This window comes from Fistularia commersonii, chromosome 35, assembly GCF_037954325.1.
Source record: "Fistularia commersonii isolate RoL2024-O1a breed Wild chromosome 35, RoL_Fcom_v1.0, whole genome shotgun sequence".
Classification (NCBI taxonomy): Eukaryota; Metazoa; Chordata; class Actinopteri; order Syngnathiformes; family Fistulariidae; genus Fistularia; species Fistularia commersonii.
Window position 1 is genome coordinate 1,855,224 of NC_141318.1, and position 26,242 is coordinate 1,881,465.

Sequence of the window (26,242 nt, forward strand, 5' to 3'; positions counted from 1 at the left end):
TGTGACCTAATTTCCGTTTGTCATTTAATTCCACCTCTTATGTGTCTGATTCACATTTAATCTGCTAGAAAGTTGGTCAAGTTCAGTTTACAAATGAGCCGTTTAAATTATTCATAAATCAATATGATTTTTTGGTCTATAATATGAGTGCCCTTTATTTACTTTGTTTCCTTCATATCGATTTACGCTACTTTTTGAGTGACAGATGCATTTTTCTCTGAGAGGATGGACACGATTATTCTATTGGTGATTACATTTCAATAAATCAACGTTTGAATCCCAAACAATTGCAGTGAATGATAGAATGAACGTTTCTATGTGTCACTATGACATGTGAATAATTGTTTATCTCTCCATGTGACCCTCAGATCCATCCGGAATGACCATCCATGCGGTTAAGGATAAGCCATTTAAATCATGATCGAATTAATGAATAAATGAATTTTCAAGCATTAAAAAATGGAGAGAATTTCAATATTTTAAAGAAAAAACAAGTTTAAACAGGAGACTTTTTGTATTTTCCTTATCGGATTATTAAAAACACTTGATTGATGATATATGTTAGACGCATGTTGACACACACACACACACACTCCCTGTACCCACGAGTGGTCGCAGTTGGAGCAACATGTAGGGATTTCCTGCGTGGCTCACATGAATTCAAAACAAATCATTTCCAGTAATTATATAATGATAAATTGAGTTTTTCAGAAGCACTTCACACACTCTCTTTAACACACACACACATATGGATCCAGTTCATTTATTCTGGCATGTTTATTTGTTCAGACGCCTCTCTGCATATTGATCCCCATGTGCAGTTTCTGCATGTTTTTTTTTTTTTGTTGTTTATTTTTCTGCACTTTTGTTTATTCTCTCAGTACTTGTGAGTACTTCACGCACCGGTGGAAGTACTTTTGTTTACCCACTCTCTGTGTATGTGGGTTTTTTTGTTTTTTTTTGTTTTTTTTTCTTCGGGTGGTGTTTGCTTATTGTGGCTCAGGAAAGTTGCCCCTCAGGGAGGTCTCGGGTGGAGTGTGTGTATATATGTGTGTGTGTGTGTGTGTGTAAGGATGACTCCTCGGCCTCTTCGTGCTTTGTTGTCCTATGCAAACGCCGCTCCGAGCCCGATAGGCCTGATGCAAATCGGGGTGCGAGAAGGAGGCGTGAACGTCCGTGGTGCTGGGACACAAAAAAAAAAAAATTCTCTATTTACTCGATTACCCGGCCCCGCTGCAGAGCCGCGCCTCCCCGCAATAAAGAGCCCCCGCCGTGGGGCCCCCGCAGGTGAGGTGCGTGGAAGGGGACGTGTCTTCCATATGCTAAGCAGGGAAGGGGGCAGGTTGGAATAAACCAGGGGATCGCGGCGCTGGGTGGCGGCTCACTGTGCGGCTGCAGACCCGGGCCTGTAGGTAAATCAGCCGCGGTTATCTCCGCAGATAGGAAGATGAGCGCAGACACTCTGGAGCAGGCGGCCGAGCAGGCAGGTAAGGAGTCGCAGCGCTTCCCTTCCCCCCACCGCCGCCGACACCGGCTCACCTGGATCTGCAGCCTGCTTTCATGCATTATCTATTTGCTTTACTTTAAATTAAAAAAAAAAAAAAAAAAAAATCGAAAGGGTAAAATCTGCATGATGGTCTGGCATCACCTTGCAGTGAGGGAGGCCTTGGGAACATGTAAAAAAAAAAAAATACAAAAAAAAAAAAATTTAAATTAAAAAAGCAGTTCTGGCACTTGAAAAATATAACATTAGTATTTGAGAAAAAAGGGATGAATAAATTCTGGGAAATACTAAATCATGAGATTACCCCCCCACACACACCTGCAACAAAGTTTAATTTCAGGTTATTAGTTTTTAATAATCTTTGATCAAACTTGAATCTGTTTGTCGTCGCCCCCCCCCCCCCCCCCCCGGAATCTTTTTTTTTTTTCCTCTGTTAATTTTCCAGATAATAAATACACTTGTTGGTTTTAACCCCAGCCCCGTACTGACGTGAAGTCATTAATTAAAAAAAACAATTTTAAAAAAAGTCAAGTAAAAATCAACTTCCTGAAATCCTGTATTTTAAAATTCGGAATTTCAAAATCCTGAATGTTGAAATCCTGTTTATCTGCGTTGGATGTTGGTGTACCTAATAATTCGGCAATATGTGTCAATAAAAGGATATTTTACAAGGATTAATTAATCCCAATTTTTATGAAAACAGTTTTACACACATTACATGGCAAATGTGCATCTGTGTGTGTGTGTGTGTGTGTCTGAGCATGGCATCTACAGCAAGTGAGTGATATTCAATTACGCAATTACATCATAACGCATCTTTTTCAAGGAGATGACATGAATTCCCGCGACGTCACATCGTTTTTGGGGATTAATTTCTCCGCGAACCCGATAATCTCAGTCTTATCTTTATTTTTCCATCTTTATCGCGTTTTAGAGTGTTTGACCTCCCCGTGCTAGCAGCATCTTGACCTGCTGCAGTTTCGCAGGGTGTGTGTGTGTGTGTGTGTTTACAGTCAGTTGCTACCAGGATGCACCCAGGGCTGTTTGCTGGCCGGGGGCTTAAACAAAAATACGGAACCGCGGCAGGAATGTGGAACTTTTAGTCAGACAATGGCGGCAGCAGAAGTAACAGGATGGGTTTTTTTTGTTTTTTTAGTTTTTGTAGAAGTCAGAAATGTCAGTACTGTACTCGGTTTTCGGTTTTGCTATTGTTTTTGGCGTCTTTTCCCCACCTTTATTCTGCCGACGGATCAACTCGTAATCGTGTAACACGAACCTAGGAGAACTTCCCGTTTTCACCGGCTTCACCTGAAACCCTATTCGTTGGACCTTGAAGTACTTGGAAGTACTTGTTTATCATGAAGTAGTAATCTAATCGTGAGGTACTGATCCATCGTGAAGTAGTTCCTAGATACCGGAATAGTACCGGAAGTACTTGTTATGTACTTGATTTATGTTGAGCTAGTAATTTGATCGTGAAGTAGTTAGCGTATCCTGGATATTAGCCAGCTGTGGGGTATTACTTGGATCATGAAGTACTTGTTTTATTGTGAAGTAGTTAGCAGATCCTAGATTAGTTAGCGGGACGTGGAGTATTAGTTGGACCTTGAAGTACTTAGAGTCCTTGTTTCATTGTGAAGTAGTAATCTGATCGTGAAGTAGTTCCTAGATCCCGGATTAGTTAGCGCACATGGAGTACTACTTGGATAATGAAGTACTTGTTTTATGCTAAGGTAGTCATTTGATGGTGAAGTAGTTAGCGTATCCTGGATATTAGCTGGCTGTGGAGTACTACTTGGATCATGAAGTACTTGTTTTATTGTGAAGTAGTAATTCTATTGTGAAGTAGTTAGCGGATCCTGGATTAGTTAGCGAGACATGGAGTATTAGTTGGACCTTTAAGTACTTAGAGTACTTGTTTTATCGTGAAGTAGTGATCTGATTGTGAAGTATTTCCTAGATCCTGGATTAGTTAGCGCACATGGAGTCCTACTTAGATCATGAAGTACTTGTTTGATCACGATCTAGTAATCTTCTCATCGAGTAGTTACTAGATATTGTTTTAGTAAGCGCACTATGGCGTATTACTTGGATCATGAAGTACTTGTTTTATTGTGAAGTAGTAATTCTATTATGAAGTAGTGGGCAGATCCTGGATTGGTTAGCGTGACGTGAAGTAGCGTAATTTCCGGACTGTTGAGCGCACCTGAATATAAGACGCACCAGCTAAAAATAACAAAATAAATATATGTGTACATATGTAAGCCACACTTGTCTATAAACTGCAGGTGTCCACGTTGTAAACATAAGAAATTCACACAGAAACATTTTTTTGACCCTTAATTAAATACATACATCAAATACGTACTGGAAATGCCTTTTTTTGGAGATGAATAATAAATAAGACAAGGAAAAGTCCATCTTTTCATCCATTTCCCATCCCTGCTGATCGCTAGCTCCTGCGCGCTAAAACTGTTAAAGTCGTCTTCTTCGGTGTCGGAATTGAACGGCCTCAGAATTTCGTGGTCATTTAATTGATCCGATATGATGAGGATAAATGTTTTTATGACGTGAAACTCGTTAGCCCAAAAAAAATCCATAAATTAACCGCGTCCAGCGTGTGAAAAACATCCGGAAATGAAGTTCTACTTGGATAACAAAGTGCTTGCTCAATCATGAAGTAGAAATAAGATTGTGAAATAGCTACTAGATCCTGGATCAGCTAGCAGACATGCAGTATTGATTGGATCATGAAGTGCTTGTGTTATCATTGAGTCGTAATTTGATCATGAGGTAGTTAGCGGATCCTGGATGAGTTAGCGGGCTGTAAAGGAATAACATTATCATAAAGTATTTGTTTTATGATGACGTAGTAAATCCGTTGTGAGGTTACTAGATGCTGGATTAGCTAGCAGGCCGTTGGACAGCACTGGAGCTATTAAGGTTAGCATTGCGTGACTCAGCTAACTGCTGCTAACTGTAACGTCTCTGGTTATTTTACGCAGTAATTCTGCGTTTTGACCTCCGGAGGAAACAAACAAGTCCAAGTCCTGCTTTTTTTCTCCATTTTCCAGCAAAATATTAAATTTGGCAGCACGGTGGCGCAGTGATTAGCGCTTCTAGCATGAATGTGAGTCAGTGGTTGTTTATGGATCCAGGGAAAACCTCGCGTCTCGCCCGACGACAGCTAGTTTAGCCTCCAGCACCTTAATGCAGGATGAATAAATGAGGAATTTAAGTGAAAGTCTGAGAAGTGTTAAGGTACATCTTTACAAGACTTTGCTGTAGGTTGTTTTTTCATAAGTTATAATCATTCATTCGTGTTGAATTCAACAAAAAAGCAAATCCAATCCAACACGTCCAGTCTGGGATTTCACATATTAATAAGACCATTATTATTATAAAATTATTATAACCATCCTGTAAAAAGTCCACATTGGCCTGGTTTCATCAAAAACCCGCCTCTTCCTGGACTCTCAAAACACAAGTCAAAACTGTGTCTTCTATATTTTTAATATGATTGTATTATTGACTATTACGTCGCTGCCGGGCTACATGACGTCCAGCTGGTAAATCGTAAACAACCCCGTTCACATGAATAATTTCTTCTTACGGAGGGAAGAAATCTTTTCTTCGTAATGGAAACAAGCGTTTTTCTAATCGATCGCGAAAACGACGGTGAAATCGTTTAGCATTTCCGAGTTAGCCCGGTTAGCTCGCCCAACCCTGGGGTCCGAGACGCTGCGGCAAAATCATCCACTACCCCCCGCGGAAACCTGACGGTATTTTCTATATTTCAACCAACTCTTCAAATTGACACAGTGAGTATGGAAATCAGACAGTTGGGAGATCAAATATTAGGGCATTTCGATTTTTTTTCCATTACTCTTACTTTGGGGTTGGCAAAGTTCCACACTACAAACAGAATCAGCCCTCGCCCGGAGTGGCGCTGGTGTAATGAATCTTCTTCCTGTTGCATAAATTAAAAGGCGATGATGGCTATTTCTCAACAGTTACCTGGCAATGGTTGTCGGGTTTTTTTGGAAAAAGCCTGACGTGATGGTTGATAAGTTTCGGCAAGGTCGGAGAAAAAAACTAGCCCATTCCGGCGCCATGTATTCCATAGCATAGGTTTAGCATTGCATTCGCTACGCTGCGCTAGCTTGGACGTCTCAAATTTAGTTTCAAAAAACATGGAGGTTGTTTTTGAGAACAAAGAGGACGCAGTTACAGCTAAGCTAAAGATGTCCTCCAATGGGGATAAATGCTAAATTTATAGCATTAGCATAACGCCCCCAGGTAGCGGTTGATAAGGTTCGGCTAAACGCGGACAGGCCAGAGAAACACCCTCGCCCATTCTGGCGGCGTTTATTCCCTAGCATCGGTTTAGCATTGCATTCGCTATGCGGCACTAGCTTGGACGTCTCATAATTAGTTTTAAAAAACATGGAGGAGGTTGTTTTTGAGAAAAAAAGAGGGTAAAGTCACAGCTAAGCTACAGATGTCCTCCAGCGGGGATAAATGCTAAATTTATAGCATTAGCATAACGCCCCCGGGGCGCAGCCATGGTGAGCTGGTGTTGACATTGTTAGCTGGAGAAAGATCCAAACCAAACGCCCTGAAACGAGTACTTTACTTTTCACATTCATTTTAAACAGATATCAAATCAGATAAAATAGATTTGGAAAAGTTTAAGACAAGATTAATAATAAAAGTAGAGATGTGATCGCAAAGTCCCTCCAGTGACTGGTGTTGTTAGCACCCGCTAACGCTAGTAGGCTCCAATGTCAGTGTCCTCATGTGCACGGGGTCACCTGGGGTCAAAGTGCGGTTTTGCCCTTTTTGTTTGCCCTTTCACTTTTTTTATGTTTGTTTATTTTAAAAAAAAAAAACACTGGTGCTGTGTGTTTTGCGAAGCTGTTGGCCCTTCGGGGGACTTCCATACTTTTAAAATTTGTTTAAAATACTTTTTTTTTTTTTTTTTAATTTTGGTGAATCATCACAAAGAAAAACAACAAATCCACCACCGTTTTTTTTTTTTTTTTTTTTTTTTTTTTGAAGGTTTAAACACTGTAATAAAAAAGCATTTGCAGCTCTCTAATGTCGTTAAATGAAAACTCTTGCTAGCGACAGTTTGACCGAAACAAAAAGAAAAAAAATCAGGGAAAAAAAGTCTGATTTGGACATTTATTATAACCTAACTTATCTTTTCTTTTTGCACACCTTTAAATCCCGACATCATGACGGCGATGTTCAGTAATTGTGTGTAAATACTCCCTGCCGCCAACCATCTCCCGAACCGGGCTGGATTTCACCCGCCGCTTGTTGTTTTTACTGCGTCTGTGTGTCTAAATCTGTGTCGAGCCAGAAAATAAAGACGTGGACTCGCTGATGCGCAAACACGGCCCTCGCTGTACGTGCGTGCATGTGTGTATGTATGTGTGTGTGTGTGTGTGTGTGTGGAGAGAGCTCTAATTTGCATGTCATGGTCATTTACATACTGGAAGTTTGGCTGCAGGGCTGGTCGAACTGGGAGCCACTGGCACACTGTTGGACAGGGATGAGGGGGTTAAACCGCATTTGCATTGTGTTTCCAGCATTACACACACACACACACACACACACACAGTGTTTCAAAGGTCCCCATTTGACATTCAAATGATGCCAGACTGTCCAGCACATCTTTCAACACCATCAGCCTTAAAAACACCTCCAGCCCCTCCACGCCGCCGCCGCCGCCGCCGCTAGCAGGTCACGAGGCCTTAAAAAAAGCCTGTGAAGGAAAACGGGGTGTTGAGGAAGCGGGGGATGCGAAAAGAATCGCGGGCGCGGTGGTTTCGATGATGTAAAAATGTAAAAAAAATGGCCGTTCATGGGCTTCGAGTGACAAAAGGAAAATAGAGATTTATAATAAATTGAAGAAAGGGAATAAGTTGAAGGTGTGTGTGAGAGGAGACGCAACAAACGCTTCTTCTTCTTTTCTTCTCTCCCCGACGTTCAGAGCCGAAAGGAATCGACTTCAGCCGGAAGGTGAGTTCCCGACCAAACCGCACGTTTTCACGAACTGGTGTGTGTGTGTGTGTGTGTGTGTATGTGTGTGTTAACCCTCGTGCGATCTTAGCATTGTGTTTACTCCCCTTGTCCTACGGGTCAAAAATGACCCATAAGACAGTCTTTGTACCCTAGTGGTGAACAGCCCACATGGAAAACATAAACAAAAAAGAAGTATCACTTTTTCAAATTATGTAGTCTTTTTAGGAAAAGTCATAAAATTTAAAGTTGGAAAAAAATAGGTTAAGGTGTTTTTTCCACAGCTAAACATGGCAGTGGGTCACTTTTGACCTGCAAGACAACACAAGGGTTAAAAGAAATTAAATTTAAAAAAACTTTTCCAACACGCTGAATCCTTGGTGCTGGATCCATGAGGTCAAAGGTCAAGGCCCAGACAGGAAGTAGCTTTTCCTCCTTCCTATAGGCCAGGGGTCGGGAACCTTTTTGACTTGCAGAGCCATAAAAGCCATAACGCAGATCCAAATGCAAATTTTTTTTTTCTTTTCGCCATCTTTTCCGTTATGAAGGTTGACGCGGATAAACTAGTTGGCCATCTAGTAGCCGTACGTCGTCACCGGAAGAGCCAAATATGGAGAAAAACTTTGGTTTTCGGGTGTTTTTCAGTCATTTATTATTTACCTCACAAACGTCGAGTTTCACCCACGATGGAGAATAAAAACGTGGGGTGTCCGGGGGGAGTTTTGGGACGGCGTGGGAGCGAAAGGTAAACGGCGCCGCCGGCGTTAGACGCCATTAGAAGCCCCGAGGGGGCGCTAGGTGTTATTGACATTTCCTTCACCCAAACGGACACCGGCTAACGGCTAACATCCCCAGGAAAAAACTACCCGCTAGGCGCTCGCACATGTCAATAATGACTCGCCTCTCTTGTCTTTGGAAACGTCCCAAATAGTTTGCGGCTGTTTGGATACTTTGACAAACATTCACTTTGGCTGGGAGTTTTTTTTTTTTTTTTTTTTTTTTTTACTGCTGACGCTTAGAGGGCGAGAGGGTGGTTGGATCTTATTTGCATACCGGCTCGCCCCGGGGGGAAGGAGGAGATCTTTCGCCCAGTGTTGTTTAGTGACCAAACTGGTCCGGGGGTGGGGTCGGGCGGGGTCGGGAGTACGGGTACCCGTCACTTGGGTCGGGTTTGTACCGCCTTCGAGAAAAACACCCCCAAATAAAATCAGCTAAATATCACGCCATCGTCGACGTATGTGCTGATAAAAGTCAACAGGGAATGAAGGGATTAGCTGGAAATCTGAACTCAATCAGATCAGAAAAAAAGAGAAATCGAATAAATCGACTATAACGGGGTAATCCTCATGAGTGCATCTCCACACACACACACACACACACACACACACAAACTGTTGTTTTTTTCAGATAAAGACGGAGGATCTGAACGACTCGCACCACTCGGCTGCCACGCTGAAGACATGTCACATGACCCAGAGCCCTCCGCTGCCCGGGGGTCAGATGACCGGGGTAGGATACCTAGCCTAGCTTAGCCTAGCCTAGCCTAGCCTAGCCTTCCTTTTACATCCTTAGACGGCCTCTTTGTTGTGTTTGCATGTGCAGGATCTGTCTTCTCTGCACACCATGCAGCAGCTGGTCCTGATGCCGCCATCTCACCTGACGTCCCCCTCGCCCTTCCTGCTCTCCCAGAGTTCCGGCGGCCATCAAGGTGAGCTCACCCGAAGATGCGCGGTGAGTCGGGACCATCTTTTTTTTCTTTTTTCCTCCCACCGATCCGTACGTCTTTGTGCTCGGCAGCGCTCCTGCAGCAGAACCTGCTGTCCCTCCCGGGCCAGAGCCAGACCGGACTCCTGCAGCATCAGCCTGGGGTGGCCCTGACCTCACAGGTGCACCACACACACACACACACACACACACACACATGGTCAAACACCTGGTTTCCATATTTGGTCAACCATAACCTTTGTATGTCTATTCACGTTTTTCCACATTTTGCACTAACACGTCCGTTGCTATCATTTTCTGCGTCACGTATTGCTAATCAATAAACATTAGCATTATAAAGATATACTAAAAAAGTAACAACAAACTACGGCATTGACATTTTATACAAGTTTATTTGATCGTTTCTCCAAAATACCCATGTTTCTCATACACATTGACATTTGTTGAGTGCGGTGTGTTGCTCTTTGTGTCACTTTTTTGCTTTTTCCTTAATAAAACTCGACAACAAAATATTTTTGTTGCTACGAAGCATGCTAGCTATGTTAGCGAGCGGTCAACACAAGAACGAGCCGCCGCGGCTAATTTACAGACTCGGCTAAATTTTACCTTCGCGTTCAAATTAGCGACTAGCCGTGTTTGTAAACATATCCTGGAAAAAATGTCGAAATCTTTTAACTCATTGGATTCTACATGTACTTCTGTTCTATCTGTCATTTATATATTTGTTGACCCAAATACTGGGTCAAATTTTAGTAGCCATTTCCCTCCCCTGCCTTATGATGTAATTAACCAAACCGTTTTTTAGCTAATGTTCCTCTCTGCTGTGCACGTGATTGTTTGTTTATTTTTCATTTAAAAATGAAAAATAAAATCAATGAAATTATTTAAAAAATAATTCAATTTTAATTAAATACTTGTTCATTATTTACAAAGGCCGCTATGGAGCAGAAAGAGCGACAAAATATTTGCGTTTTATTTATATGTTACAAGAGCGCCATCATCTTCAAATTTAAAACGACAGAATGAAGAATGAACAATAAAATATAACTAAAATAAACAAAATTATTTAAAAAAATAATTCAATTTTAATTAAATACTTGTTCGTTATTTTCAAAAGCAAAAATATTCAGATGTTACAAGATCGCCATCATCCACAAAATTAAAATGACATTTTAAGAATGACCAATATAATTCAAATAAACTGAATAAAAAAAAAATCAATTTTAATTAAATACTTGTTTATTATTTTCAAAGGCAAAAATATTACAAAAATATTTAGATGTCACAAGATTGCCATCATCTTCAAATTTAAAATGACATTTTAAAAATGACAAATAAAATACAAATAAACTAAATACATTTTTTTAACTAATTCAATTTTAATTAAATACTTGTTTATCATTTTCAAAAGCAAAAATATTACAAAAATATTCAGATGTTAAAAGATCGCCATCATCTTCAAATTTAAAATGACATTTGAAAATGACAAATAAAATACAAATAAACTAAAGACTTTTTTTTTAAATAATTCAGTTCTAATTAAATACTTGTTTATTATTTTCAAAAGCAAAAATATTGAAAAAAATATTCAGATGTTAAAAGATCGCCATCATTTTCAAATTTAAAATGACATTTTAAAAATGACAAATATAATACAAATAAACTAGATAAAATAAAAAAAAATTCAATTTTAATTAACTACCTGTTTATTATTTTCAAATGCAAAAATATTCAGATGTTAAAAGATCGCCATCATCTTCAAATTTAAAATGACACTTGAAAATGACAAATAAAATACAGAATAAACTAAAGACTTTTTTTTTTAAATAATTCAGTTTTAATTAAATACTTGTTTATTATTTTCAAAAGCAAAAATATTGAAAAAAATATTCAGACGTTACAATATAGCCATCATTTTCAAATTTAAAACGACATTTTAAAAATGACAAAAAAAAAACAAACAAATAAATTAAAAAAACAAAAAAAAAAAATTATAAAATTGTAATTTAATACTGGTCCATTATTATCCATATTATTACCCTCCGGAGACGCGGGTCGCCGACCTCTGGACGAGATTATGAAGCATATAAACATCTCGCTGGAAAGAGTAACTGGTTCCTTACCTGGGATCGCGCCGCTTCCACGCTGCGCTGTGATTGGTCGCAGGCCATGGGTCGCTCCGGCCTGGCGGCGCCGTCCATGGACGCCCACATGGACATGTCCCACCTTCAGATGCCCAAGCACATGGGCTTACCGCTGCAGGAGGAACCCAGTGACCTGGAGGAGCTGGAGCAGTTCGCCAAGGCCTTCAAGCAGAGACGCATCAAGCTGGGCTTCACGCAGGTAACCATGACGACCACCAGCGGATCCTCTTTTTTCTGCATGCACACACACACACACAAACAGAAATGAATGATTTTCAAGATTTTAAGTCCAGGGAATGAGCAAAATTGGATCTTGGAAACACCTGCAACTAAAGCGTGTGTGTGTGTGTGGAAAAAGAGAACGAGCATCGAAACAAACTATCTGCAAAATTTTGGCTTATTGCACTAATCCAAATTTACTCTTTGAATTAAACATTTCATTTCATTTTTTTTTTTTTTTTTTAATATATTTGGCTGATTTTTCAATGCAAAGCATGCAAAAATATCGGCAAAATTTTGGCTTATTGCACAGTAACAACTTGTTAGTTTTAGCTAATCCAAATGTATTTTTTGAATTAAACATTTCATGCATATTTATAGTGAGCAATCAAATTCTATAAAAAAGCAAACGGCAAATTAGCTCTCAAAATTATTGAAAGGATATCACAACCAAAAAGGCATTAGATAATCAGCCAATCACAAGTTGCATGTTTTTAGCCTTTTTTTTTCTCTTCAAATTTGCATTTTATTTTAAAATTTGTAGTGCATTTTACTGGATTTAAAAATGTGTGTGTGTGTGTTGCAGGGAGACGTCGGCCTCGCCATGGGGAAACTCTACGGCAACGACTTCAGCCAGACGACCATCTCCCGCTTCGAGGCCCTGAACCTCAGCTTCAAGAACATGTGCAAGCTAAAGCCTCTGCTGGAAAAATGGCTGAGCGACGCGGGTACGGGCGCCGCCGTCCAACGCGCTTCCTCGCCGAATCCGCTCAATGCTAACCGAGGCTAACGCCCCCCCCGCAGAAAACTCGCCCTCCGACCTGATGAACAACCCCGCCGCCCTGCCGCCGCTGATGGAAGGCTACGGACGCAAGCGGAAAAAGAGAACGAGCATCGAAACAAACATCAAGCTGACGCTCGAGAAACGTTTCCTGGATGTGGGTCCCCGCGGCGTTTAACGTAAATCGGCGGCGAAAACGACGCCGGCTCTAACCCCCTCACTTTGCAGAACCCCAAACCCAACTCGGAGGAGATCACGCTCATCTCGGAGCAGCTGTCCATGGAGAAGGAGGTGGTGCGCGTTTGGTTCTGCAACCGGCGTCAGAAGGAGAAGAGGATCTACTGCCCCGTGGCCAGTTTACCCGTCAAATCCCACGCCTTCAACTCCAGACTGGTCAGAAACGTTAGCTTAGCACGATGACTGTTAGCGTGTCCAGCTATCCAGCGGGGACGATCGCGACGTTTCCTGTTCTTGAAGTCTCCCGTGTCTGTTCCAGGCCTCGGCGTCCAGGTCCTACAGCCCTCTGGCTTCGGGCGGAGGTGAGCGCTCTGTTTACAAAAGTTGTTAATTTAGCCTTAAATTAACTTTACTTTTCCTTTTTTTTTTTCCCTTGCAAATCATTTCCGTCGTCAGCCAGTTTGGTTTGCGATGTTTGCCGACGAGGCGTGAAAATCGGATAAAACCCCGATGGCTAGCTGCATTAGCATACAGCTATTTATCTTTAATAATAAGTTAAAACAACGGCTTAGTGTAGCATCGCTTTTAAAAAGCGAAATCACAATTTACTGACCTTTCATTCCCACGTGACGTTTGTAAATAGTTTTTAAACAGTTTACGAGAATCATCGGGACGCTCTTGGGGGTCGGTGCGTATTTACCATGAAATTTATCAACCGGCTAACAGGCTAATTGTGACGTAGCAAACGTATAAACTGCAGTTTTGTGCCTAATTGATCAAATCAGGAACAGAGTTTAATGTTATTTAAAGCTTATAAGCAGCTCAAAGTGATTTTTTTTATACAAATGTATTTATAAATTTTATTATAAATTTTTATATTCATTTTTGAATTTGCTCATATATCAATTAAGAATTAATAAAATTAGAAACTAAATACATTTGATGTGTGCAAGTACTGCCCCCTAGTGGTTAAAAGAAGAACTGCACTGTTTTTGTTTGGCTGACAAACAGGTCGCTTAGGTGTCAAAACAGGAAGTTCATCCAGCACAGTGTGTGTGTGTGTGTGTGTGTGTGTCCAGGTAATGACCCCTGACCTCTCTTTCTCCCCCCCCCGCCACCAGTTTCCTCCAGCTCTTCTCCGAACAGCGTGAGCCGTGACGTCTCCCCCAGCGGCCTCTCCTCGGCCTCCATGGCGTCCCAGGCGGCGCCGGCGGCGGCGGCGGCGTACAGCTCAGCAGGGTATCCGGCCTTCCCCTGCTTCTCTCCCGCCGCCGGCTTCTTTCAGACATTTGAAGAGTTTTGACTTCTTGGTGATCCAACTTATTCCGTCCTGCTCCATGAAAACTCATGTTATTTATGAATGTGTTTATTTCATTTTTTTTTTTTTTTTTTTAATATATCTGGCTGATTTTTTAATGCAAAGCATGCAAAAATATCTGCAAAATTTTGGCTTATTGCACAGTAACAACTTGCTAGTTTTAGCTAAACCAAATTTATTTTTTGAATTAAACATTTCATGCATATTTATAGTGAGCAATCAAATTCTATAAAAAAGCAAACAGCAAATTAGGTCTCAAAATTATTGAAAGGATATCACAACCAAAGAGGCATTAGATAATCAGCCAATCACAAGTTGCATGTTTTTAGCCTTTTTTTTTTCTTCAAATTTGCATTTTATTTTAAGATTTGTAGTGCATTTTAAAACAAAAAATTTGTCAACTCATGATTGACATAACTGAAATTTTGAGTCTAAACTGTTACAGAGTACAATCATTTTTTACAGCAGTATAGTTGCATTATGTAATACAGCTAATACTGCATAATAACAGTGTAATAAGTGTAATAACAGTGTAATAACAGTGTATCTCCCCTGTATCAGGTCCTGGTACTGCTGGAATTCATATCATCACTGAGAAACACGAACTCTTATCACATGAAGATTTTTTTTTTCTTTTTGTTAAAAAGGATGCTCAAACGATCACTGAAGAATTTGTGCGGCAGCAACACAAGCAGAGGACTGCGACATGCATATACACACATGCACAAACACACACACACACACACACACACACACACGCCACAAGCCAAACCGTATGAAGGCGTCCTCTGCTTCCGTTGTTGTAAAGATGAAGGACGCCCTGGAAAAATCAGAAAGCAGACATCATCATCATCCTCTTCCTCCTCCGCGTCACTGGTGGCCTCCTTTCAAACTGACACTCGTCCCATTTTTATCCCAAATTCCCAGCGGTCGGACGGATGGAAACTTCTAGAACGTCTCCAAATCAGAAGGTCATTTCAGGCCTCGCGCCACAGAAACATATGCGTGTGTGTGAGTGTGTGTGTGGGTGCGGGGCCATTATCCATCTCCTGACCGCCTGCAGCTTCTCCCCTTTTTTTAATAAAATGTATTAATGTTAATTTATTTTTATTGATGTTAAAAAATAAAAAGAACACGGTCCAAATTGCTATGAATCAACGACGGACCGGCGGTCCATTGAAATACTAAATCCAGGTGTCAAATTTCCCATTTGACGATATTATTTTAGATCCATGCAGGCCGATTTTCTTAGAAAAATAAAACGTCACGGGGTAAAGGAGTTTTTTAAAAATTTATTTCAGTCCAGCTTTTCCCGATTGTGCGATCACACAGTGATTTTTCAAAGAAAATGATTTAATTACTAATTAAGAGCCCACATCCCCAATGTGTACTTCCGGCAACGACCACTAGGGGGCGCCAGTGAGTCGCCCCACTCTGGACAGCTACTTTAGCATCTGCTTCCCTGTTTTCCTGCTGTTTGAGTGTGTGAGGGTGTGTATGTGTGTGTGTGTGTGTGTGTGTGTGCGCTTGGAACTCCACAACGGACGCTGGCCTCTGTACTTCCTGTTCGAGATGCCGCCGGCTCACGTTTTTCTTTGTAAATGTCTCAGAAATCATTTTGGTTTGAAGTGTTTTTGTCGTCTCCTAGAGATTTTGGCGCGAAGCTCCGAGCATATTTTTTTTTCCTTCCGCCTCTCCGAGGAAAAACAACAGCAGAGCTGTAGCTTTGACTGACTGTCATTAAAAAAAGGATGATGGACACGTCTGCCTGGTTTCTTCCCATCGCCGCAGAAATCAAACTGACCTTTGACCTTTCCAGGACCAAAACGTCGGGTGGCGGCGAGAGACACAGTTAAAAGAAACGTAAAGTATGTACACTTTAATGATAAAATATTAAAATAGACAAGTCAAGATGAGTAATTAGTCATAAAAAAAGTCTCTATAAAGACATAAATCTCTGTTTTACAATTAAAAGAAGGCCTCTGATCCGTCGGGCGCCTCCGGTCCTCGTCCATCCGGCTGCCGACGGTGTGTGTTCTGCGCTGCGAGGTTCTCCGTCTGGGGCGCTGTATGTGTGTGTGTGTGTGTGTGTGTGTGTGTGTGTGTGTGTGTATCAGATCCCTTTGAACCTGGAGCATAAGGATTGAGTTTCACTGAAAGGGCCTTTATGGACACCGCTTAAAAAAACATCTCGATCATATAAAGAAAGAAATCAAAAAAGGTTGCGTTGGCGCCCCCTAGTGGTCGACCGTGATACTGTTTTCGCTGCAGATTCAGGCGCCTCTCGTCTAAATGCCGTGTAAACGTTGCCTAAAGTTCCTTTAGAAGTCGGACAGGAGCGTGTCACTCATGCGAGTGACATGATAAATAAATGTCTGTGTAAAAACGCTGCGTTTCTTTTTCCTTGATGGAGGAATCTGGCGTTTTTTTGTGACTTTTTCCCGTGTCTCTAATCACCATGGTGACCAGATGTCGGTTATCCTTCGGCAGCCTGGCGGGGAACAATTTCCGGGTGCGGTGATGTGCTTTTTTCTTTTTTTTTTTTTAAACAGCGGCCCGCCGCTGGTCGCTTAAGAGGGAATTTGTGTCCTGGGAAACGCTGTCCTGCGATTGGCTGAACCTGTTTGTGGGGATTCCTTACAATAGACGACCAGTGATTGTGCTAAGCTAACGGTCGGGAGTTGGGACGCCTCTGATGGTCACTCACCCTCGGGCCGCGGGGCGCCGTCCACACCAGCCCTGGGCTTCCTTGTAAACCAGCCGGGACAAAAACTGCAGACAGACAGAGACGCTTCAATAAAACGGTCAAATTAAGTTTCTCATTTTTGTCATTTAAAGGCTGGGATTTCCATTGGTCAAATCCGCGCCAGAGGATATTTAACATTCCCGTTAAAAAACAACATCTCTCTGATTTTATGTCTTATTTCCTCTCACGGATTTTTTCAAAACGACAAAAAGTGTTTCGGTGCATGTTTCGCGCTGCAATTCCAGCCGTGGCCACAAGGGGGCGCCAGCGAGCGTGTTTCCTAACCAGACAGGCGAGGACGTCGGCGGAGATGAGCATGTAGAAGACGTTGTTCCAGCCGGTGGGGGAGATCAGGCCGGCGAGCAGCGGACCCAGCGCCGCTCCTGCACACAAACACACACAGTCAGTCTTTTTTTTTAATTTGTTTTCCACCTGGAGCGAGACGGCGGCGGGACACCCACCGACAGAACCCGTCCCGTCGATGATCGCCGTCACCGTTGACAACGCCCTGGAGTTCCCTCTCAGGCTCTCGTGCGTGCCCTGTTTATACACGACGGAGAAGATCCACGTTAGAGGGCTAGAGGGGGGAAGGGTCGAAGGTCGGAGGCGATCCGACTCTCACCAGGTCGGCCGAGACGGCGGTGGTGATGAGCGCGTACGGGCCGTTCACCAGGCCGCCGCACACCAGCAGCATCCCTGCGGACGGGAAAAAACAGCGGTTGATTCGGCGCCCGCCGAGCAGAACGCCGCGCCCTCCCCGCGACCCAAAACCCACGGCGACCAATCGAAAGGGCGTCTCACCCACTGTGGTGCCGAGGCTCCTTTCTCCGATGTGATTGTAGAGAAACAGCTGGAACGAGAACGGAACACACGTTAGCCGCCGCGCCGCGCACATGGACGTTTATCCTCCTCGGCGAGACGCCTTTAGCGCCGGCCGCTAAAAAATGCGGTGATTTTCTGCTTTATTTAGTCACTATTCCAGTTATTTTGATGGTACAATCAGGTTGGCGACCGACCGGAGCGTCGTGAGGTGACGCTAAGCGGCTCGGGAAGATGCTAACCGTCGTTAGCATAGCAACTTCTCGACATGTTAGCGTTTAGGAGAAGCTCGGTATGTTTACATGTTAACGTGAGTAAATTTGATAAAAGTGCGGTCGCTTCACGGCGCACATCTTCCACGCCTTCGACTCTCACCATGGGGGCGGCGGCCAGCAGCATGACGCAGCAGGTCGTCGCTCTCCCGCCGATGTAGTCGGACACGAGCCCCGCCATGATGCCCCCTACACACACACACACACACACAGGTTTTAATTGTCATAACTAAGATAAGATAAAACTTAATTGTGCCAAATGGCTCCAAAATTGAAAAGTGTAAAGAATGAATTAAATTGAATATAGCCGACGGTTTGATGGCTCTCCACCTTTTAGACGTTTATAGTTTGTCAGGAGAAAGTGTGTGTTTGAAAAATAACGATAATCACCCCTCTGCGGCGTTTGAAAACAAACACCGTCCAGACGGGTCGGGCTCTTACCCACGATTCCTCCGACGTCAAACAGCGTGGACATGTCTCCGGCCTCCTTGGCGTCGAAATGCGCTGAAAATGGTGCGTCGCGTTAAGAACACACACGCGTAGAAACCAAGGTGATGATACGTAGGTGTGCGAATACGCACCGACGTTAGAGATGTACAGGGGGAGCCAGTACAGGAAGGTGTAGCTGACCAGCTTTGCGAACAGCAGACAGAGGGAGAACTCCAACACGCCCTGCGCAAGACATTCGTCATCATCATCAAACTATCAGCAGCGTAAGTTCCAGCAGCAGTTGTCATTTATTATGCAATAAACAAGAGAAAATGAAAAAGGTCCCTTAAATGAATCCCTGTGGGATGGTGTAATTCCAGCTTTGGCCACTAGGGGGCGCCATTGGTTTCGAAAATGCAACAGTGTGTGGCAAATTTCACACACACACGCACACACACACACACACACACACACACACACACAGGACACAAGTGTGACTTGTCACAAATAAATGAAGCAACATATTCCAGTAGCTTTGCACGACCACCTGGATGCTACTCACTCTATGTGACACATCTTGCACATTTTTTCGTTTGTACCATCGCTCCCGGACTATAACCCGCAACTTTTTCCATGCGCTTTGAACGTTGCGGCTCATTTGTGAATTTATAATTCATCTTTTTCATCAGCCGTGTTACAGGCCCTGGTCGGAAAAAAAAAAAAAGCATTTCCGGTCCGTATTTGTTGATGCGGCCAGTATGAATGTAACAAAAAATGAAGAATAAAGGTTTGTATACAAATTAATGACTTAATCAATCAAATAAATAAATAAATAAAAATAAAATGTATTTAATTAAATATATGACAGTAGCATCTACAGCTACCGGTACAAAATACAAATGCTTATTTCCAGAACAGAAGGCGATCTTCTGTGCAGCGGCGGCTTTCCTTCTCGCACAGCCAGACTGATCGCTTTCAACGTGAAAGCCGCATCGAATGCGCTTTTGTGCGTCTTTATCGTGACGGGGCGTTAGCATATCTGAAGGATTATCGTAATAGCGAGTGGGTTGCAAGGGTCGGCGGAAGGAAGCTACTGAAGTTACCCGAGAAAAATCCATAAACAGTTCTTAAAGCGTGTGGAAAAAAGTAGCGTACAAACACATATATTTACCTCTCTACTTTTAGCAGGTTATATTCAGTTGCGCTAAATAGTTATTGGAAAAAAAATATTTTTGTGTTTTTCGTGACCGCCTGGACCGTGAATCTCACAGAGCCACTTTATTTACTATTAGCTAGATTCCTTTAGCGATGTTCTTCTCCGATCTTTTAAACCAAACGTCCGAGGCGGCTCACCGGGATGCTCAGGGCGCCGCTGAAGCTGATGGCCTCGGCGTGCTGCTCGGCGGCCGGCGCCGGCTCGCCGCCGATGCCGCCGTTGATCCCGGCGGGCGTCGGCTGCAGGAGGGGCTCCGTCTCTCCTTCCTCGCCGTCGCTCTGAGCGGAAAAAAAAAAAAAAAAAAAAAAAGCGCACGTGGGGGTGAAAACGCCGGCGAGCACGGAGCGGGAAGAAGAAGTGTTGCGGGCGGGGCTTACGTGGTGCTGGGGGGGGAGGCAGTCCACGTCTTCGGGTTCTGTGGGGGAGAAACGGTCGAGGGTGAAGCGAACGTCCGACGCGACTTCATGCTAGGTTTCAGAGCGACTCATCTGGAGATCATTTAAAAAGCCGTTTTCCTCCGCGGCGTCCGTTTGGGACTTACTCTCCACCAGGAAGAAGAAGCACAGGATCCCGGTGGAGGCGATGATCAGCCCGGGCACGATGAAGGACATCCCCCACGCCGAGGAGACGAAGACGCCGGCGATGAGCGAGCCCAGGATGTTGCCGACCGACGTGTGAGAGTTCCAGACGCCCATGATAAACCCGCGCCTGACACACACACACACACACACACACTGCTGAAACAGTCGTCCCGGGAACACGCGGCGTCTCCGCCGAACCCGGAGACGGTCGTCATGGGGAGCTGCTGCCATGGAAACCGGTGATGCTCCTCAACGCTAACTACACACACATGTTGAGGAAGTGTGTGTTCTTACGAACGGCGTTGCTATAAAAAGGAGAGCGTGTTTGTTTCTTTGTTTGTTGACGTTTTTTTTTTTTTGTTTGTTTTTTTAAACGTGTCGCCATCGCCGTGGTGACGCGTGACACGCCTTCGCAAGCCGAGGTGGAAGCAGGTGAGGAAGGAGGACGGAGATGAGTGATAACGTCACGCGGACACAAGGCCCTTAAATCAATCAGCTGGAAAATCCCATCAGGGGTCGCGGTGCGGCCCCACCCACCGACACACACACACACACACACACACACACACACACACACACACCCTGTATTTCTATCTGCACTGGGCTTCCAAACCAGCAGCTCAAGACAGGAAAGCAGTATTTTCCTGGTTTGCCATCCGGCCCTGCCCTCCCGCTAAGGCGCTGCTATCAGCTAATCTCTTCCGGCTGCAGAATCTCGGCTTTAAATCCCCCGTTTTTGTTTTCTAGACCTTCATCCGACTCGTCCGGAGGCCGGCGATCGGTCAGCGACGGCCTCCCACAGCTCTGCTGGGAGAACTTTTAACTCGAGAGTTGATAAACCCCCCCCTTATCTGGTGCTGAGATGGCTTCCACGCGGAGGAAGTTTTAATTATGTGCGTGCAAACAGATGTCGGCGACGCTTAAAGCTAGAAGGGCAAGTTTAAGATAAAGGGTGGTGATAAATCACAGCTGGGTCATTTAAATGTGTGTGTGTGTCAGAGGGTTACAAAACAAGCGTCGGATACTGCGGAGTCAGCGGGAGGGGCGCCGGCGTGCGGCGTGCAGTACTCACTTCCCCTTCCCGAACCAATTGCCGACGCAGGCGACCACCGCGGGCCAGCCGGTGGTCTGCATGATCCCGTTCATCACCTGCACAAACACAGGAGGAGGAGGAGGGGGTTCAGCGCCGCGACCTTTAAATGCGGCGAGCGGCGAGCGGGGATTGGCTTCCCACCCCGAGCCGCAGGCCGCTCACAGAGCGCAGCGCTCACATGATGCGGCCCGGAAAGCCGTCATGTGACCGAACCCTTTCAAATGAGGCGTGACAATCAGGAGGTATATACACACACACACACACACACACAGGATCATGGATTTCTTTACAAAAGCAAAAACCCGCGATTGACTTTCATCCAGACTTTCAGATTGAAGTTTGTGTTAAATCCCCGCCGTCTTCTTCTTGTTTAAGAATAAGAGCAACTTTATTTATCCCAAAGGATATAAAGTTGTTCTTATTCTTATTCTTTTTCAAACAAGAAGAAGGCGGCGTGGATTTAACACAAACTTCAATCTGAAAGTCTGGATAAAAGTCAATGGCGGGTTTTTGTTTTTGTACAGAAATCTAATGCCGTCAGTTTTGGAAACCTCTTTTAATGGTCCTCTAAAATCTGTATTTGGTTGTGTTTGTGTGTCAAGTAAAATAAATAAAAGGTATTATTCAACAGCCGGTTCTTGCCCGTCACTCACGTGTCGCTAAGTTGTTGCTGATACGATTCCATATCATCTCCTCATTGTGACGAATCGGAGCGGCTCATCATTTATCAGCGCCGCGTTCAAAAAAATAAACATTTTCTTAACGTTTTTTTTTTGTTTTTTTTTTTAAGTCAAAAACAGCAAAACCACACCTCCTCGTGCGGCAGACTTTCTCGCCGGAGGATGTGAACATTCCAGTCACACCAAGAGCAGTCATGTGACTTTCGTTTATAGTCAGAGAACTGAATAGTTAGGCTATGCAGTGTGTGTGTGTGTGTGTGTGCACGTTTGTGTACGTCTTTCTCAGAAAAAAAAAAAAACTCACTAACCCAAGCTTACTGTTCTGTATATTTCCTGTGCATCGTGTATTTGCAAGTGTTATTGCAGTCCTTATGTCCTCTATTGGATAAAAGCGTCTGCCAAATGTAATGTAACGTAATGAATAGACGGGATTTAAGTCATTAACTTGTTCCTATGGGGACAAAACAACCCAAAATAAAATAATTTCCTTCTCAAAATGCGCTGATAGTGACTTTCTGACTGGAAAACAGCAGTCAGGCATTAAACACATTTATAATAAGTTAATAAGAGTACATCCCTTAAGAGTTTGAATGTCGCTAAGCTAAGGGGATTTGCTAGCGCTTGTGAATAACACCTGGCGTGTAAACATGGCGGCGGCCGACCTGGACGAAGGCGTAGTAACCCAGCGAGTGGATGTTCCAGTAGAAGCCCAGGCCGAAGAGAGCCGTGAAGAGGCCGCTCATCAGCATCCCGAAGCTCAGGTAGTAGCGCAGCGGCAGGCGCTCGCCGAAGATCCCGCTGTCCGCCGACGCCAGGAAGAAGAAAGGTTCGGGTTACGGAAAAAAACGCTCGCTCACGAGACGCGGCTTCGGAGATTCGAGTCAAACGCACCTGAAGAACATGCCGATGGCGTAGGCCACCAGGAAGGAGTTGTCCAGGACCCCGAACAGAGTCTTGTAGTTGTCCTGGTCTGGGGAGAAGATACACAAACAACTTCCTCACAGGCCGCCATACATATAAATATATACATGTATTTATATACAAATATATGGATCAGCCTCGAGTGTGTTTTTCCACTTTCGTTTGGAGTGTGACTCCAAATCCAGACCTCCATGAGTTCAAACATTTCATTTCCATTGATTATTGGTGTGTGATTTTGTTGTCAGCACATTTGACTATGTAAAGAACAAAGTATTTAATAAAAATATTTCATTCATTCACATCTAGGATGTGCTATTTTAGAGTGCATTTATTTTTTTGAGCAGTATATATATATATATGTATGTATAATGTATAAAATCCAGGGCCTTCTAAAGTCCAGTCCAGCCCCAACATGAAGTTATCTCCTATTTTATTTTCACATTATTTCTATTTTTCCTTCCCAAACTAATTATTTGTTTTGGTAAGAGACTCCTAGAAGAAGCAGGGGGGGGAATTTTTTGCTTTACTTCGCTTAAAGTTTTGTTCCCACCAAGGTGGAACTAAGAGCGATAAAGTCCTCGTCTGACTCGCTACCTGTCGCTGAATTCCTCAAGTCCTTTATCTGATTTTCTAGAAAGTTTAAAACAAGTTTTTGAGTCCTTTCTTGCACGTTGTGGGTCATTCCTGATCTCGGCTTCAGCTAAACGATCGCGGATTTAAATGATTACCATTTAGATTCACTTCAAATTGACATTGCAATAATGCGGCGATACGACGTTGCAGGTCAACAATATAAAATGCAAAAAAAATGTCAATTTTGATGAACATGATATGATACTCCGTGCAGCTCTGAAGGGGTCGCCTGGGACCGCCGGCCCTGCAGGACTTACCGAAGGGGGCCCAGTTGCACCACGTGTCATTGTCGCTGATGTTTAAGCCCGGGGGCTGGATGACGTTCGAACAGTTTCTGTGCAGTTCACTCTGGAGGTGACACAAACACACACACACACACACACAGAGTGTACCAGGTTGTGATGGACCTCGAGACCTTCGGACTGTAAGGCGGGACATTTGGATGCATCCAGTTTGGACGGCTCCGCTTACCTTCACAATGCTGATGGGTTTGCGTGACAGGTGGTAGGCGGTGTAGAAGAGGAAGGTGAGAAAGAGGATGAAGCCCCGGTACCTGCAGGGAGGGGATGCAAAGAATAGGCGTGAGGGATTTTTCCCACGGGACGGGAGGTAATTTCCCGGGAAAAAGAAAATCGACGGGATTGGACCTCAGAGTGGACCACCGCCTGCTTCTACGGACATCGGGGTCGCCGGGAAAACGCGGCGTCTCGGCGATCAGACGCGTGCGAAGACGAATGAACGGCATGTTTTTTTTTTGTTTTTTTTTAAATATCACATTGGTTCCTCTTCTTAATTTTTAAGGAAATAAAAAGAAGTGCCATGGGCTCGAACTCGACCTGTCCTTCAAATTGTGAAAAGTGATGATTTTTTTTTTTGTCATTTCAAGCTGATTATATTCTCACATTTTGTGTGATCTTGTTATATTTTCCCATTATCTGTAAATTTCCTTCAAATGTATGTTTTTTTATAGCTTCAAGAAGTTAATTTCTGCTCGCTAAAATCTTTTCACGACGATACCTTCTCTTGGAGATCTCTCTCTTAGATTTATGAATCAAAAAATAAAATTTTGCCTATTATTAATTGACTGATCATTATAATAATTCTGTGGAACATGTTGGGCGCTTGGTCCTTTCTGGGTCAAAGTAATAATGTTATAATTGCTAGCAAAAAATAAGTAATATTGTGTGCGGCTGGGAAATATATTGATATACTTCAGATCGATTTTCCAAGCATAGTTTGCTAATCCCCTGGTTTTTCACTTGTTATTTCCCCAAGATGTGTTTTCCTGTCTTGGTATAAACAGTGACTTCCTCTTGTAACTTTAATGCTGATCTGAAGGTTTGTATCTGCAGAACTTCCCGTCATTTCATGCTTATTTCACAATTTTGCAAAAACTTTTCAGATGAGTTTTAAAAAAAAAAAAGGTGATTAAAAAGGTTTCGTGTTTACTTGAAGGTGCATATAAACAGTTTCATAAACACGACTGCCTGCATTAATAACGCAACAATCGACTTAGTTATTAATGATCTGTGCCACTGTTTGCAAAGACAGGCTTTAGTTCATATTAATTCACTGCCGATAGCGCAGCCCAAATATCGATTATCGATCGCCGAACTCAACCGACGACTTGTTAGAGGTTATCGGTTATATAAGCGAAGAGCTGGCTGTCCCAGGGGAGGTGTGACTGCGCCGAATTCTTAAAATGCTGCATTTTATCGATGACCATATCGATCCGTTACAGATCGGATCAGTGCGGATCAAAAAGGAAGCGCCGAATCTTAAATTGCGAGTTTTTCAAACGGAGTTCGGCGGAATGTACAACCTGCAAAAAGCTGCGGGTAGAGTAGAAACGGACTAGATTATTTTACTTTGAGCGCATAAAAATTGTATATGCCTAGTGTGCGGGGTCAGAGGGGTCACCACGCTTCACATGCACGCACACACGCACGTCCGGCGTGCGTGTATCGACGGGGACGAGCCACTCATTAACAGTCGGGCTGATAAGGGTAATAGAGCGGTTTGTTTGGAAGTGCGGACGAGAACAGTGGGCAAATAATGCAAACTTACCAACTATCCCGAGAAAAGGACGTGATAAGCCGTATGCCGGGAGCCAGGGACGACTTCATTGTCAGAAAAAGTTAAAAAAAAAGTTAGTAGCAAAGTAAAAAAATGAAATATTCACAACTCAGAGTCCAGCCCCGGGCATATCCTCAAGAGTACCAAGCGGCTAGTAAGCTAACAGCTGCTTATAAACAGCTAGTTACGGTGGTTCCTTAGAAAATAAAATTGAATGAAATAAATAAATAAAGTCGCTATTAATAAATTAACCGAAAAAACGGATCATATAGTGCTCAGTTTAGAAAAATTAAAACAAAAACTCCAGCCGGAGAGTAGATGCTAGCTAGTGAGGGGGTAAAGTGGCAGCCGCGGAGCTTCCTGGTGGGAGAAACCGTCCACGGATATCCAGCCGCTCTCCATACTGGGAGCCGGGGTTTAAATGCGACGGCCCCGGGGTGGGGTTGTGGGAGACCCGGCCTTCCTCCAGGCGTCGGAGAGACGGTTAACCCGGTCGCTAACGCCGGTTTGTTGTTATTATTAGTAATAATCCAGTTATTCCAAGCGGTATTTTTTTTCCCAGTCGGAGCGTCCCGGCGTCCACGTGATCACATCCGCTCCCCCCCTCCCTCCTCCCATGTGACGTCACGGCAAACCGGAAACAGCTGAGCGACGCGCGGGAGCTGTAAAGCTGCAGAGGATCTGCAAAACTGCACGGACGTTTCCACGGAAATCTCCACGGAAGATTCCACGGCGTGTTTTTGGGTGGAAAAACAAAAAAAGATGACATAACATTTGGTTTACTTTTAAGCAACAAAAGAGATGAACTATGTGTCAATGTTATTTTAGCCCTGGCCAAGTTCTACATTCACAAAAACAGAATGTAAAAGTGTCAACAA

General features: G+C 43.5%; 3 protein-coding genes across 3 annotated transcripts in view; 1 reads left to right on the plus strand and 2 right to left on the minus strand.

The window, feature by feature from the left end:
- Nucleotides 1-15,625, minus strand: part of trim37 (tripartite motif containing 37) — a 35,854-nt gene extending 20,229 nt beyond the window's left edge. The window contains exons 1-4 of the mRNA XM_086142790.1: nt 13,675-15,625; nt 12,765-12,951; nt 11,383-11,637; nt 9,253-9,408 (exon numbers count right to left, since the gene is read on the minus strand). Coding sequence (XP_085998916.1) covers nt 9,253-9,280 — 28 coding nt within the window. The 5' untranslated portion in view covers nt 9,281-9,408; nt 11,383-11,637; nt 12,765-12,951; nt 13,675-15,625. The remainder of the gene's footprint in view (nt 1-9,252; nt 9,409-11,382; nt 11,638-12,764; nt 12,952-13,674) is intronic.
- pou2f3 (POU class 2 homeobox 3) lies at nt 1,408-14,582 on the plus strand. Its single transcript, XM_086142797.1, has 12 exons — nt 1,408-1,487; nt 7,506-7,534; nt 8,942-9,043; nt 9,137-9,242; nt 9,332-9,420; nt 11,426-11,602; nt 12,209-12,350; nt 12,427-12,560; nt 12,632-12,796; nt 12,900-12,942; nt 13,702-13,819; nt 14,460-14,582. Exons 1-12 carry the CDS (start codon nt 1,448-1,450, stop codon nt 14,491-14,493), a joined length of 1,179 nt encoding a protein of 392 aa, XP_085998923.1. The 5' UTR covers nt 1,408-1,447; the 3' UTR covers nt 14,494-14,582.
- Nucleotides 15,626-15,762: 137 nt separating the features above from the next.
- Nucleotides 15,763-25,959, minus strand: slc37a2 (solute carrier family 37 member 2). The gene is made up of 18 exons (XM_086142795.1): nt 25,356-25,959; nt 23,760-23,841; nt 23,546-23,636; nt 22,626-22,704; nt 22,397-22,532; nt 21,034-21,110; nt 19,922-20,088; nt 19,758-19,795; nt 19,518-19,658; nt 18,317-18,407; nt 18,177-18,239; nt 17,839-17,924; nt 17,446-17,494; nt 17,267-17,340; nt 17,106-17,184; nt 16,930-17,027; nt 16,606-16,670; nt 15,763-16,027 (listed from the first exon to the last, which is right to left on the minus strand). Exons 1-18 carry the CDS (start codon nt 25,412-25,414, stop codon nt 16,012-16,014), a joined length of 1,491 nt encoding a protein of 496 aa, XP_085998921.1. The 5' UTR covers nt 25,415-25,959; the 3' UTR covers nt 15,763-16,011.
- Nucleotides 25,960-26,242: the final 283 nt, after the last annotated feature.

Coding starts and splice junctions, on each gene's coding strand:
- slc37a2 (XM_086142795.1), bottom strand. CDS start 25,414: ATGAAGTCGTCCCTGGCTCCCGGCATACGGCTTATCACGTCCTTTTCT. Junction 20,089..21,033: donor AATTGGTTCGGGAAGGGGAA/GTGAGTACTGCA, acceptor TGTGTGTGTCAG/GCGCGGGTTTATCATGGGCG. Junction 19,659..19,757: donor GCCTCCCCCCCCAGCACCAC/GTAAGCCCCGCC, acceptor TTTTCCGCTCAG/AGCGACGGCGAGGAAGGAGA.
- pou2f3 (XM_086142797.1), top strand. CDS start 1,448: ATGAGCGCAGACACTCTGGAGCAGGCGGCCGAGCAGGCAG. Junction 9,243..9,331: donor GAGTTCCGGCGGCCATCAAG/GTGAGCTCACCC, acceptor TGTGCTCGGCAG/CGCTCCTGCAGCAGAACCTG. Junction 12,797..12,899: donor ACGCCTTCAACTCCAGACTG/GTCAGAAACGTT, acceptor TGTCTGTTCCAG/GCCTCGGCGTCCAGGTCCTA.